The sequence below is a fragment of the Gouania willdenowi genome, chromosome 7 (assembly GCF_900634775.1).
Source record: "Gouania willdenowi chromosome 7, fGouWil2.1, whole genome shotgun sequence".
Taxonomy (NCBI): Eukaryota; Metazoa; Chordata; class Actinopteri; order Blenniiformes; family Gobiesocidae; genus Gouania; species Gouania willdenowi.
Genome location: NC_041050.1, coordinates 37,267,617 through 37,280,989, shown reverse-complemented (window position 1 = coordinate 37,280,989; position 13,373 = coordinate 37,267,617). Strand labels below are relative to the sequence as shown.

Below are 13,373 nucleotides of genomic sequence, written 5' to 3'. Positions count from 1 at the left end.
TATTACGACTTTATTCTGATAGTGTTCAGATTTTTTTTGGTTTCAATGTGGCCTTAATATGCCGTCATACTCATCACCTTGAATACCATAATCTACATTTATCAATGATGATTTTGATTAGATATTATTTTAGGATTTTTTTTTCTTTTTAAAAGAAGAAACTTTAAACCAAAGAGAACATGTTTCAGATGGAAAATAATAACTCTAGGAATTGAACCACTAAACTAACTCCAGCCTTTAACATTTACCTGCTACAGCTTATAATATTAATTCAATTTAAGATAACAATTTGAAAGATACAATTTTCAATTCTACCCATCTATCCATTCATTTATTTATCCCTCCATCCAGATTTTGATAGAAAAAGGCAGTTGTGACTAGCATGCGGTAAAAGTACTGTTGTAATGAATTATAGGCACTCTGGGTTTCCATGTAAATCAAAGTCTTTGTTGTCATCATTCATTGTATTATGTGTAGCTTAAGCATTCAGTTTTCTGATTTGTATTATTCAGTCCAGGGTTGTTGTTTTTATTTTTTTACAGGTGAGTAGTAAAGTTCAGTTAGTAACAAACCCAGCTATAGTGGCATGGTATAACACTTTACAGGTTCACTTTAGCACTATGGCACCATCAGTAGAAAATGTAGCAATAAAACACATTTTTTAATATGTTGAAGTATACATTTTTACTGTGAGGATAATAAACCTGATCTTATTCTTCTGTCTGGAGCATTCTGAAGAGCAACTAGAAACTAAAACACTAGATAATAAACAGTGCATCTGTGTGACTTGGTGTAGAGCTTGATGAGGTGGTGAGGGGTGGTGGTGGGGGGGGGGGGGGGGGAGCGACTGCATAATCATGACAAACAGGTAGGCTATAGCAGCAGAGTTTAGGCAGTGGGAGTGAGAGCACTTATGCAAGCAGGGAGCCTTTGGATAGGCAGCATCATTTCTATCTCACCCTGACTCCATAATTATCAATCTGGTGTGTTTACAGAGGGAATATTATCACCAGTTTCCCTTTCAAGAGGAAGCAATGCAATGTCTTCTAGAGAGTGTGATTGACTGGGAGGAACAACCTGCTCTTATTAGATTTAAACTTTGAAATCTACAGTTTTGATACAGTGGTGTAATGGGACAGTGATTAGATTGGGGGGGGGGGGGGGTCTCCTGCTCTTCCTGCTCTTCCTGCTCTTCCTGCTTATTTTAACAAGTTAATTTAATTTACACCTTATTTTTTTTGCAAAATATCATTAAATATTTGATCCTAAATGCTCATCTATGGCTGTGTTCAAAATTGCATACTTGCATAGTAACGTACTACTCATACTAAGTCTGACGTCAAATTTAGTTTGTAGTGAGTTCACATGAGATAGTATGCAAAGATTGAGTATGTGACAAATACCTGGATGTATGCTATATCGGGACATTTTTGGAGTATTCACGGTGGTCTGTAGTAAAGTACAATGGTAGACGTTTCTGCAGGAGAAGTCTCGATCGCAGCGTTAGGCGTAACAGTTAGACGGCAAAGCAAGAGGAAAAAAGAAGGCCAATGTGGGGCGGAGCTGACAACAGCAGTCGCCGCTCTGGACAGTAACTACAGAGTGATACGTGTAATCATTTCAGAGTCTCTAAAACACCAGAAAAGTCACCAATAACACAAGATAAATTCCCTACATTTGTCACAGTCTGTATTTAGAGAAAAGTCACTAAGAGCTCCCCAGTTGTGTGCGTTCACGAGGATACTGGTAAGGGACCATAGGATTTGAAATGGGAAGGGGGACTGTGGTTGTTTCTATAACTTTCACAATTCTACATACTGCAGCTTTAACTTGTTGCATCGCTGTGTTTTTCTGTCTAACGCAGACTGAGCAAAGACTTTATTTTTTCAGACTGAGCAAAGATTATTTTTTTTTTCTAATCATCAGCTGCTGTGTTTGAACAGGATGCCCTCGGCCGGTGTTGGTCCCCATTGGCCTGAAAACATCTACGTCACCTTTCAGTTCTATCGTTTTCCACCTGTCACATCGCAGCAGCTCAAGCTTCTGACCAGAGACAAAGTTCAGCAGAAAACTGGAGAAACGTTCCCCTGTGTCCTGGCGGCCATCAACAGAGACGGCACCGTTAACTCTGGTAGGAACCCCACGCTGCGCCAATAAATGGTTTAAAGACAGAATGATACTGTTAACTTTTGGGGGGTTTTGATCATTTACTACAGTACCAATCTCTCCTACTAGATCGGGGTGTCAAACTTATTTTAGTTCAGGGGTCAAATACGGAGCATTTTGATCTCAAGTGGGGCACAGATTATATGCAGTAAAACAAATAATTTAAACATTATTGTGCCCTAGTTTGCACTTCGTATACACAAAATATGAGGAGGGCGACCTAAAAAAATAAATGTTTATGTATGTATGTATGTGTCTATATATATATATATATATAATTTTATTTATTTGTATTCATTATTATTATTTTTGATTTTTTTTTTTATATTTTTTCACCATATCTTTTATTTGTTATTTTATTTTTCTGCATGTGTAGAATTATTATTATTAGTGTTGTTTTTTAATAAGCCACTCTCTGTCATTCTAATTACCCCTCAGGGATAATTAAAGTGTTTTCTGATTCTGATTCTGAAATACATAAGAAACCGACCATATCCCAGCAATACGTGATGAATATCTGTCCCAACATGATCTTCACTTTAAATTCCTATTAAGGGAAATATTAAGTCATAATTTGAGGATAATTGAAGAATTTCGAGTTTTTTCAAATGTTTAACATTAAAAATGACTGCAATCATGCAATATAAGCAATAAGAAAACTGTGAACTCCTGCAAATATTGTTGAGTTTTATTTACATAATGATTCTTGTTTTCTCTGTCATTTGTATTTTTTTCTGCGGGCCGATTTGGATGCTCCAAAGGCCCAGATTTAGCTCCCGGGCCATGAGTTTGACACGTGTGCACTAGCTGGAAACTATATTAAAGTAGTGTATCCAGATGTGTAGCTGTGATTTCGTGCACTGCTCTCCAGGTTAATACTTTACAATCACTCCTGACAAACTGAACGCTCCTTCCATGAAGCTCCCTGATGATCTCAGATGCCACGGCACTTCTATTTCAAACTTTGAAACAGGTGTTGATTGATGTTGAGTCTATTCATGTAGCATCTAATAGAATAGAAGATATATTACAGCTACTGACAGAGCGTAATATTGAACACACAAACAATTTGCTTCTGTTATTTCTACATCTGTCCATACACTACATTATTCCCCAGACACCCAGTCCAGTCTGATTCACTCCATCATTTTCTGTTTCTATTTTAGCCCTTTAAAAGCCCTTTAAAATAACACGTGATGACTCTGAGCATTCCTACAAAACTCCAGACCATCAGTCCTAAACTCCTCCTTAAACGGACCATAATTCTGAATGAAAATGGCCATTCTGAATTTATTCTGAGTTTAATTCCGAATGAAATAATTCCTTGATTTTGTTGACGTTTAATTTTGCTTTAAATTAATTCTGGTCTTTCTGCACATGCTCTTCCTGTCGCGATGACGCGCTGTTGACGACATAATCCAAGATGGCCGCCCGGAGTCGAGCCGGGACTATTATTTAACTAAGAGCCTTAAAAGATATGGATATAATGACAAGAGTGGATGGATGGAAGAATAAACATGCAGACATTCACACGAACATATTAATTCAATTCAATTCAACTTTGTTTATATAGCACAAATTACAACAATAGTCATCTCAAATATTACACACACCGACATCGGCAAACAAACTCGAAAACAATCAAATTTTGAATAAAACAACAATGCACCAGGACACATAGCTTCACTTATATTGCGCTGTTGTACCCGAAAAGAAAAGGTTTGCTTTGTGGTAATTTTTTCCGGTAGATGTGAATACGTCACGTTCACCCCCTGTTCGATCAAAACCCTTCCCAACCCCCAGACCTAAAGCAGAATTTATTAAATAAACCTAAATGAACTGAATAAACCTATTTTCCATGTCAATCTCAATTTGGAATTACTATTTCCATGTAAACAAGAAGCAGAATACTTTAATTCCAAATAATTTTGTTTGGAATAATTCATTCAGACAACACGTAATAGTGGCCTGTGTCAGGGCAGTTCAGTTAAGCACTGGTGTGAAGCGGACGTAGATTATAACACCACTGCTGATTTTTAAGCACAACAGCACAACCTTGATTGTGATATTGCTTTTATACAACAGTTCTACGAGTACATTTTTATTAGTGAAGAGTAATAAGTGACAAGAGATTATGATTTGTTTTATTTAATCATTTGGCTCCGCCAATAGAAATAGTTCCACAAGTGGAGAGCACACAGTGTACTGTGCTGTGTAACCCAAGATGTAACGGTAATTAACGGTATTTATGATCCGATGCTGTTTTTGCTCTTTATCAGCATTTTTGGGATGGCTATTGTTCAATCAAATGGCTTGGTTGGAACTATTGTATAATTTTAAATATCAGACAATAGCCGTCATGCTACTATATTAACTGCCCATCTTTGCTGGGCAGTAGGTTCGACTTAGAGAGATGGAACCAGAACATCGTCTTTGTCACATTTAACATTTTTCAAGCATAAACTTCTGTAAGTCTTTTCAAAAAGATTTTAAGTCTATTTCTGATTATTGTTAAATATCAGGTATTAGCCACATCAGTTTGGGCTGAAATCTTAGATTATTTAGCCTGACAGTGCAGACCTTTGGAATTATTGACTCAGTCTTTGGGAATCCAATTTATTCTTAAACACCTTCTGTTCCCATTTCATTTATTTATGATCCCATTTTTCAGTTAAACTATTAGTTATGCTGGAAACTTTTCTAGGAGTCCATCGTAAATAAGTCTATCACCGTCTTATGTCTGAAACTTTTATCTTTGTCCTCGCATTAGTCTGATTTATAGAAAAACATTCGTAAATCTTTTCATTTAAACTTTCAATGGACACTTCAAAATGAACGTCTAAACATCAAAGTCTGAGAAAACATTGGCCGTCTTTCTAAAAGTTTTCTGATGAAAAAGCTCAGGTGATCCTTAGGGCGTAAAACATTTCAAAGACTGCAGGAAAAATGAGGCTCAGTGTAGCATCCTGATATTTACCTGAACATGATCTATTATAGCTATATTTTGCTCAGGTATTATAAATGTTCACAATTATTTGGGAGCAATTAAACTACCTTAACTGTGGGCAATATTAATTACAGGACTTTAGAAATTAGATTAGGGCTCTTTCACTTACTATTAATTCATAACTAGGAAATATTTCTGTCAAAATTTACTTAAAATTCTATACATAAGGCTGACATTAAGCTATTAGCATTAATAAGGTGTAATGAAGGGTGTCATTAAGTGTCATTCGTTAAATTATGATGCCTTTGGAGCTATGTTGGCAATTTTTTGGGTTAGGTAGGGATAGAAATGTTATGGGCATGGGCAACAGGAACCCCATCTCCCTCCCTATAAGAGTAAATTAAAATAATAAAATAAAATAACAAATAAAACAGATCCAGGACTCAATAAAAAAAGGTAGAGATCTGCTTCTTCCTGTGAGTTTAAAAACCAGATTATCACCCCACCAAATAAACATTTTATAAAATAAATAATTAAGATTTAGATATAAAAGATTACGTGCTATACAGGGGTTAAGATCAGGTGTGGGGAAGGGAAGGTTAGGCTTAGGGTAAGGGAAAATAGGTAGGGTGTTAGGACCTGGGGGATCAAAGGTGGGAATAAATGGTTAAATCATAATTACACTGTAAAACCAATTAATAACCAAGGTGAGCTTACCATTTAAAAACTCAATTCCTCCCCAGCCACCCCTATTTTTCATTTGTAGAAAAGTATAACAAATAATAATAAAAAAGTTGAAATAAATTAATAATTGGGAACACAAAGATGGTACATTTAAAATAACTTTAGCCAATCAGAAGGTTAGGGTAACAAACGACACTTAAAGCAGCACTAAGTAACTTTTTCATCTTAGTAAATCCTCCCTGTGAGGGTAATATAAGTGTTTGCGGGGTGACCGGGGGGTCTTTCATCCCACGTGTTGTCTCTGGCCAGAAAACAGCACTTTTCCTTCCTCTGAACCAGTGGTAGACGTACTGCTTTACGGCAGCTCAATACAAACTAATGCTAGATTATGACCACGGTACACGGTTGTCTACAAATTCACTTTTCTCAAACTTATATCAAGGCGGAGCCAGCAAAAAAAGGCAGAGAAGACTTTTGTCTGAGGAATGGAGCAACTCCATGCAGTGACAGCTCAGCAGCAACACACACGGCGCCGCGACGGCAGTGTGCGTGATTGCGCAACAGGCACACACACACACTCGCATCCCAGCACTTCATCAGGCAGCAGTAAACACACAGAAATATCTTATCTATCCATCCATCCATCCATCCATCCATCCATCCATCCATCCATCCATCCATCCATCCATCCATCCATCCATCCATCCATTCATTCATTCATTCATTCATTCATTCATTCATTCATTCATTCATTCATTCATTCATTCATTCATTCATTCATCCATCCATCCATCCATCCATCCATCCATCCATCCATCCATCCATTCATTCATTCATTCATTTATTTTACTTGTCTCTCTTCCTCATACTGTTCACATGGTCACATGGGACTATATGTGTGAAAGCACCTTAGTGTCACTGTTGTATTAGGATTTTTCAGTGATCGGTTGCTACTGTCTTGGGAGAGCAAAGGTGTGCATGTAGCTGTGGAGTGCGGAGTTTTTACGGCAGTGACATAACCAAAAGGGACCCTTAGGGGGAGCGCTAAGCGCAAGTTACTTAGTTCTGCTTTAATGACATGTATACCCCTTCAAATAAAGTGTTACCAATATTTCCATATTAAAGATGGCAGAAAGAAAAGCAGTTGGACAATGTGAGCCGCCATTAGTAACAATAAATCAATGTTATTTTTAGCCTTTATTCATTAGGGAAAGGACATGACCAGAGAGACACTAACGCTGTCTCCGTTAATCACCATCAATTTCAGCTAAAAGCCAAATGGTCACTGCCTGTTGGTTTATGGAAACATGGGAACACATTCATTGGCCAATTAATTTGATAGACTGGCACAATGTCATGTGATCTACTATGTCTGGTCGGCCCTGAATGCTTCATATACAGAGACAATTGTTACATGTTTTTAACAGTTTTACTGGATGTTAAAGTGAAAAGTGTTTTTTTTTTAATATATATTTTACCTTTACATAGATGTTAATGAGGTGTTCAGCTACTCACAGCTACTTAAAAAAATGATCGTCCCCTTTCTTCAATATGTCATTGCAATTAGCAACCCACAACAGGCTTGGAAAAGGTCAGACATGGCTGTGCTTTCAGAGCTACATGTGGTTGAGGCTCAGATTGTGTGAACAGGTTGGAAAAAAACGAACATGGTTTTGAAAATATTCACAGTTAATTCACCCCAGTCGGTGCAGCTCAGAACTAATTGGTTGGTAGTTGTCCCCTAAATGTCTCAAATACCTGTGATTAATACATTATTTTTTTGAATGATAGATTTAAATCAGTCACTTTTACAACAAATGTAGATGCAACATTAGCAGTTCCTTATTCTTTACGTTATTATCAAAATAAAGTATTGATTGGTACTTTATAGTCTTGGCTCTCAGGACAGACTTTGATACAGTTGATCATAATTCATTGCTGCAAAGATTGGAAAGAGTTTTTGGGTTTAGTTTAAATACTGCTTTTCAAACAGAACCCACTTTGTTGATGTTAATAATCTCAATGTTAATTATGGAGTTCCACAAGGTTCAGTTTTAGGACCAATACGTTTTACATTATATATGTTTCCACTGGGTAATGTTATCAGAAAGCATAATGTGAGTGTTCATTCTTATGCAGAAGATACACAGCTGTATTTGTTTATGAAATCAGAGAAAACACATCAGTTGTTAAATGTTTAAATCTAAATTATGAAGGCAACTTGATTTTAGTAGTGTGCATTGCCATGAATCTGACAATACGATTTGTGTGTCACGATGCACTATATCCCAATACTAAACAATACAATATACATTGCAATATATCACGATATCAATAATTACAAATTTCACCTTTACAAGTACAAAATGGTATGAAATGCATTTTTTTTAACTTGCAAGAACAAGTAAATATTAACTGCAATTCAAGTACCAATATCAAAAACAAGAGATATGTTTATCAGCGTGCTGTGTATGTTTTTAAAAAAAGTTTCACTTTTGCTTTTACAATAGATTCAGTTCCTAAATTCTGAAAATGTTTTTTTTTTTAAATCCCACATACATCTATAAAAGTGCCCAGTATGTTTTATTAAAATGCTGAAATGCATTGAGGAGATTTTTAAAAAACATGATTAAAAAATGGATTTGTACATTTTTAGGCCGATAGGGTATTTGGACGGTAAAATATTGCGGTATATCGCCGAATCGTTTTTTTTTTTTTAACACCCTTTCTTGTTTTAGGGAAAGTAAAAATCTATATTTTAATATTTAACTCTTTGTGTATTCTCTCTTTATGTTCCTCGAAGATAAAGCGCCTTGAAATTAATATCACGTTACTTTTTTGCTCTTAGCAAAAACAGGCAAATGCCACGTATTACAGAAAATAAATCTGATATTTGTTGGTAAATGTAGACGTGGTTCACTGTGATGCTCCACTTTTACATCAGTCTCTATATCTAGCAGTGAACTCTGTGTCTCCTGGTTGTTGTGTTGGCCTGCAGCTCTCACACTGTTGTTGAGTGTTGCTAATCCCCGCTAGGACTTTTCAGTCTGCTCAGCCTGCTGTGTACACGCCGAGAAGGGCATCCAGGTTAGAGGGAAGTCTGCTGGGTCCCTTTCCCTGTCTGCAGACCTGGCTATGCACGCACGCACACACGCACGCAGTCCTGTGCTGCCCTTTGGGCGTCATCTGACAGCGCTCCCCCACTTGCGAGGGCAAAAACACAGAGAGGATTTCAGTCTGCCTCGCTTTCCCCTCTCTCTCTCGCTCGCTCTCTCGCTCGCTCTCTTATCGTCTCCCGTACACAACACACAAGCCCAGAGCATGCTGGGAGAGTTAATGGTCCAAGTGGAGCGAGTTGTCAGGCAGAAGGGAGCTTGGAGAGCCAAGGATTCATGCAAGAAAAGAAAAGTTCAGATTTTTCAGCACTAAGAACTCAAATATGTCTTCCCAAATTAATTTGTTATGGCTGTTGTGAAAGCATTGTTATCTGATTTTGACAAAGCTAACTTCCTTTAGTCTTGCAGTGGTTTAAGTAGGGGTGTCAAATCTTTTGATCTGCTACAATTATATGATGAATTTGAATGAAAACACCTCAATTTGAGGATTTTTCACAGCAATTTTTAGGTGAGATTAAAAAAGAGTTTGATTAGATCAGTTAATTACAGATTATAATTAATTAATCTCTTGTTTTTTTTTAATCCCTTGACAACACTAGGTTTAAGTCCTACTTTGAGGAGCAGAGTTAGTTTGCAAGCATTAAAAACTATGAATCTGACAGATTAAGATGTCTTTAGGGGTTCCTCAGGGCTCTGTTCTCAGACCACTTGTCTACGCTTCCTTTAGGTCAAATTCCGCAGAACTGTAAGGTTGATTATCAGATGACCCGCAACTATGCCTAGCTCTGATCCCAGATGACTAAGGTCCACTCAGGGCTTTCCATTAACTTTCAAAAGTCATCCAATCTACTTTCCGCACGGCAAGTCAAGATTATTTTAAGCAAACGCAACTATACAGTGCATCACTTTGTAAATCTCTCATAACTCATATTTCCAAATTCTGCTGTTCTTGCTGTACTGTTAGTCTTAGGAATGCTTGTAAGGATTCAGGTCGAGACATTTGGGAGATATGATACCACAGATACCACACAGACACAATCCTAAAAGACAACTGAAGTTTTTAATTGTGGCGATACCATTATGCTTAATGTATGTATACATATTAGGATCCACATAACCATGCATACTCTGGACTCACAGATCATATAGAAGGTCACACCTACGCTTCACCAAAATGTTTGAGTGCCTTAACATAACCTCAGCACTCTAGGGTCTCTTTATTCATTAAAATAAAACAGATGCATATTAGCTTTGTTTTTTGTTTTCAAATAGTGTTTCAGCTAGATAGACACCAGAGTTTTCACCAGCGTAGGGGGCTTTTCTGTTATTTTTGTTCCTTTTTTAATTGGTACTGTCACAATAATTGTTGCGCATTTGGACACAAAAGGGACTTCCAGGAGTGCATGGGTTGTTTAAACTCTCTTTTTAATCTGCAAAACCTGGAAACAAATACATCAGCCTCCGATCCTCTACGCTGTGAAAACTTCCTGGTGAGAACCCTGGACACATTCTATCTTTTTTGTAAAATGTAACAGAAGACAAGATTTGTAGGGATTAGGTTGGAAGCAGTTTCACAAAGTGTTGTGCTGTAGTCAGTGGAGAGATCAATATGTTTTGAACTATAAAACACTGATTTAACCTTTGGAAAAGCTTGGAGTCTTTTACATTTTTAGCTGAAATTACTTCCATTGTTGCGTATCAAACGCTTCTTGTACTTTTCAGTGTTAACCTAATCAGTCACAACAATTATGTGTAATTACATGGAGCTATTCATTCTTAAATAAATGGCTTTAAAGGGTGATTTTTGATTCTGAGGTCACTCTATAATATTGTGATTGTAGTCAGTTTTTGAAGTAGTTTTTTTTCTTCAACCCACCTATTCATTTGAACCCTCAGAAAAGCCCCCGACTGTGTCAGAACAGACTTTCTGCACATCATGGGAACAGTCAAGTGCTAAAAAGAGAGGAAAAAAGAAAGTTTCCCTTCATTCTGTGTGTGGAGCGAGTCAAAGGAGCGTGCTGTTCTCTTTACCACAGCAGGCTTGTCACCAAAGGTCCTCATTACTCCACTTGTATCCAGCTGGTTGCTTCTCCGCGCATTTAGCTTATGGGAATGAGACAGCATGGGGCTTTTGACACGGACTTGTAGGGATGCCGTAGGGGGAAATTCTTAACGTGTGGGTGTCACACTGTCTTGCTGTCATACCTTCAATACACACAAATCACAAGAATCTGCCACTGCTGTTTTGAGTCAGGCTACAGCGAACCCCAGGGTACGGGACCCTTTTTTACCAAAGTGCCTAAATTACAAACCTGAAGGGACAGGCAGGTGTTTGATCCATTACGTATCTACTGTAGGTGTTATGATGAATTTGGGTTTGTACAAATTATTGAATCAATCCAAAAAACGTCGAAAAATGATTACTGATGCCAATGTTCTGTCTATCCTTCCAATGACTGCTCTCTATCACATCATCCTCTGACCTGACTGAGCGCTACCGCAGGTCATTCATCCCCACCGCTGTACGACTGTACAACAAATCAGTCTAGGACATTGTACTGTCTGTAAATATGTAATATGTATATCTCCTTGCCCCCACCTGTTATTATGTATATATCTGTCCAAGTTAAAGGGGACAGCTTTTCTCACAAACTGTTTAAGATAGGATAACCAAATTCGGTGTGTGGCTTCAGGGTATCAATACTTTGATGGAGTCCGAAGATGAGAAGTGCACAATAATTTTCGCCGGTGTTTTTGCCCTTGTTCCGCTTTTTTTACTCTGTTCGTGGTATCTTCAAAGGGGACAGCTTTTCTCAGAAACCTTTTAACATAGAATAACCAAACTTGGTGTGTGGCTTCAAATATCAATACTTGGATGGAGTTTGAAAATGAGAAGTGCTCAATTATTTTTTCTGGAGTTATTGCCCTTGTTCCATTTTTTTTTTTACTTTGTTTGAGGTATCTTCAAAGGGGACAGCTTTTCTTAGAAACAGTTTAAGATAGTTAGTAATTTTATAGTCTGATGTGATAATATTTTATTATGTGTACATCTAAGTTCTTAGTTTTAGGACATTTAGGAAAAGCTTGTGATTTATCATGACAACCAATCTGGCGAGGGATGTTGATGACTGTCCTGTTTTTTTAAATTTATATTTTTTTTTATTTATGTTTAGCTTCTCTTATTGTATCGTATGTATCTTCATTGCACTATTTTTCGGGTGTCTTTTGGGTTTTCTGAGTGTTGTCTTCTGTTGACTCTTTTTTATTGCACTTTATATTGAGCTGTCATTTCCGCACTGCGGGATGAATAAAGAATACTCTACACAGCTATTGTAGGTGTTATGACATTGATTGACATAATTTTACTACTGAATAGCCATTTCATGTGTGCTTTAATCATAATGTACAGTGTTCTGAAATCAATTTTAACTGAAGGGAATTAAATATTTTTGACAAACTATTGCGGATCAAACATATATATTGTTACATTGCAAATCTATAAGCCAACTTGAATGCATGAGACCATTTTAGGTCTAAATACAACTCATGTTTCTAAACTTACTAAGCTACTTTCGTATATCTTTTATTTTTTAGGCTATTCACTATTACTTTGTGTGTAGCCATATCTTTATTGTCAATGAAGATTGGCATGAAATTGAAAATTCCTCCTGCTTTGTCACGCCTCACCTGTCATACCTCCATTCCTCACTATTATTATTATTATTATTATTATTATTATTATTATTATTATTATTATTTTTTTTTTTTTTTTTTTTTTTTTTTTTTTTTATGTAAAAAGTGCTTATGAAGAGGTGACTTTGTTCCATAGGACTCCTCAGATTTTTTGAGAGCGTGTGTTGAGCTCTGTTATCTTGAATTTGGGGAACCCTGGGGTGCTTCTGATTGTGTGAAATAGCTCCATCCTCCCTGGTTATTGTACTGTCATGCTGTGAAGCCATCAAACCTAATTACTCCCAGTGGATCACGGCTGCACTGGTTTGGAGTTTCCCATATGTTTGACAGCAGATAGTCAATGTTATGGCTCGTCCCTGGATTTATTCTCTATCAAATAAAGTCCTTTGGCTTTAACTCTGGATCAACAGTTGTTGAATCCAAGTACCCCCTTATATTCGACGACATTTTGCTCATAATTCTGTAAAAAAAACAACTACAGCATAATCATAATCAATAAATGAGTTATAACATATTTTAAAGACTCTCACTTTGTAAATAAGTGGAAAGAAACTGTATTTAGCGCCTCCTGAATAGATTTATTTCTATTGTTTTTCTAATTTACAGTCATCTCCCTCCTGATGTGGGACCAAGACTGACCCAAGTATTTTTAGTTCTTGTTCTAATCAAGATCCTTTCTATCATACTTTTGTTTGTTCTTGTGTATTTTGTTGTTGTTTGCCAGTTATTTTCATTATTTAGTATATTTTTTCTCTTGTTTTGTTGGT

General features: G+C 36.8%; 1 protein-coding gene across 3 annotated transcripts in view; it reads left to right on the top strand.

Moving 5' to 3' along the window:
* Nucleotides 1–13,373, top strand: part of nphp4 (nephronophthisis 4) — a 222,765-nt gene that overhangs the window by 141,575 nt on the left and 67,817 nt on the right. For all 3 annotated transcript variants that reach the window (XM_028453910.1, XM_028453909.1, XM_028453908.1), the window contains one exon: nt 1,944–2,131. In XM_028453910.1, the coding sequence (XP_028309711.1) occupies nt 1,944–2,131 (188 nt within the window). The remainder of the gene's footprint in view (nt 1–1,943; nt 2,132–13,373) is intronic.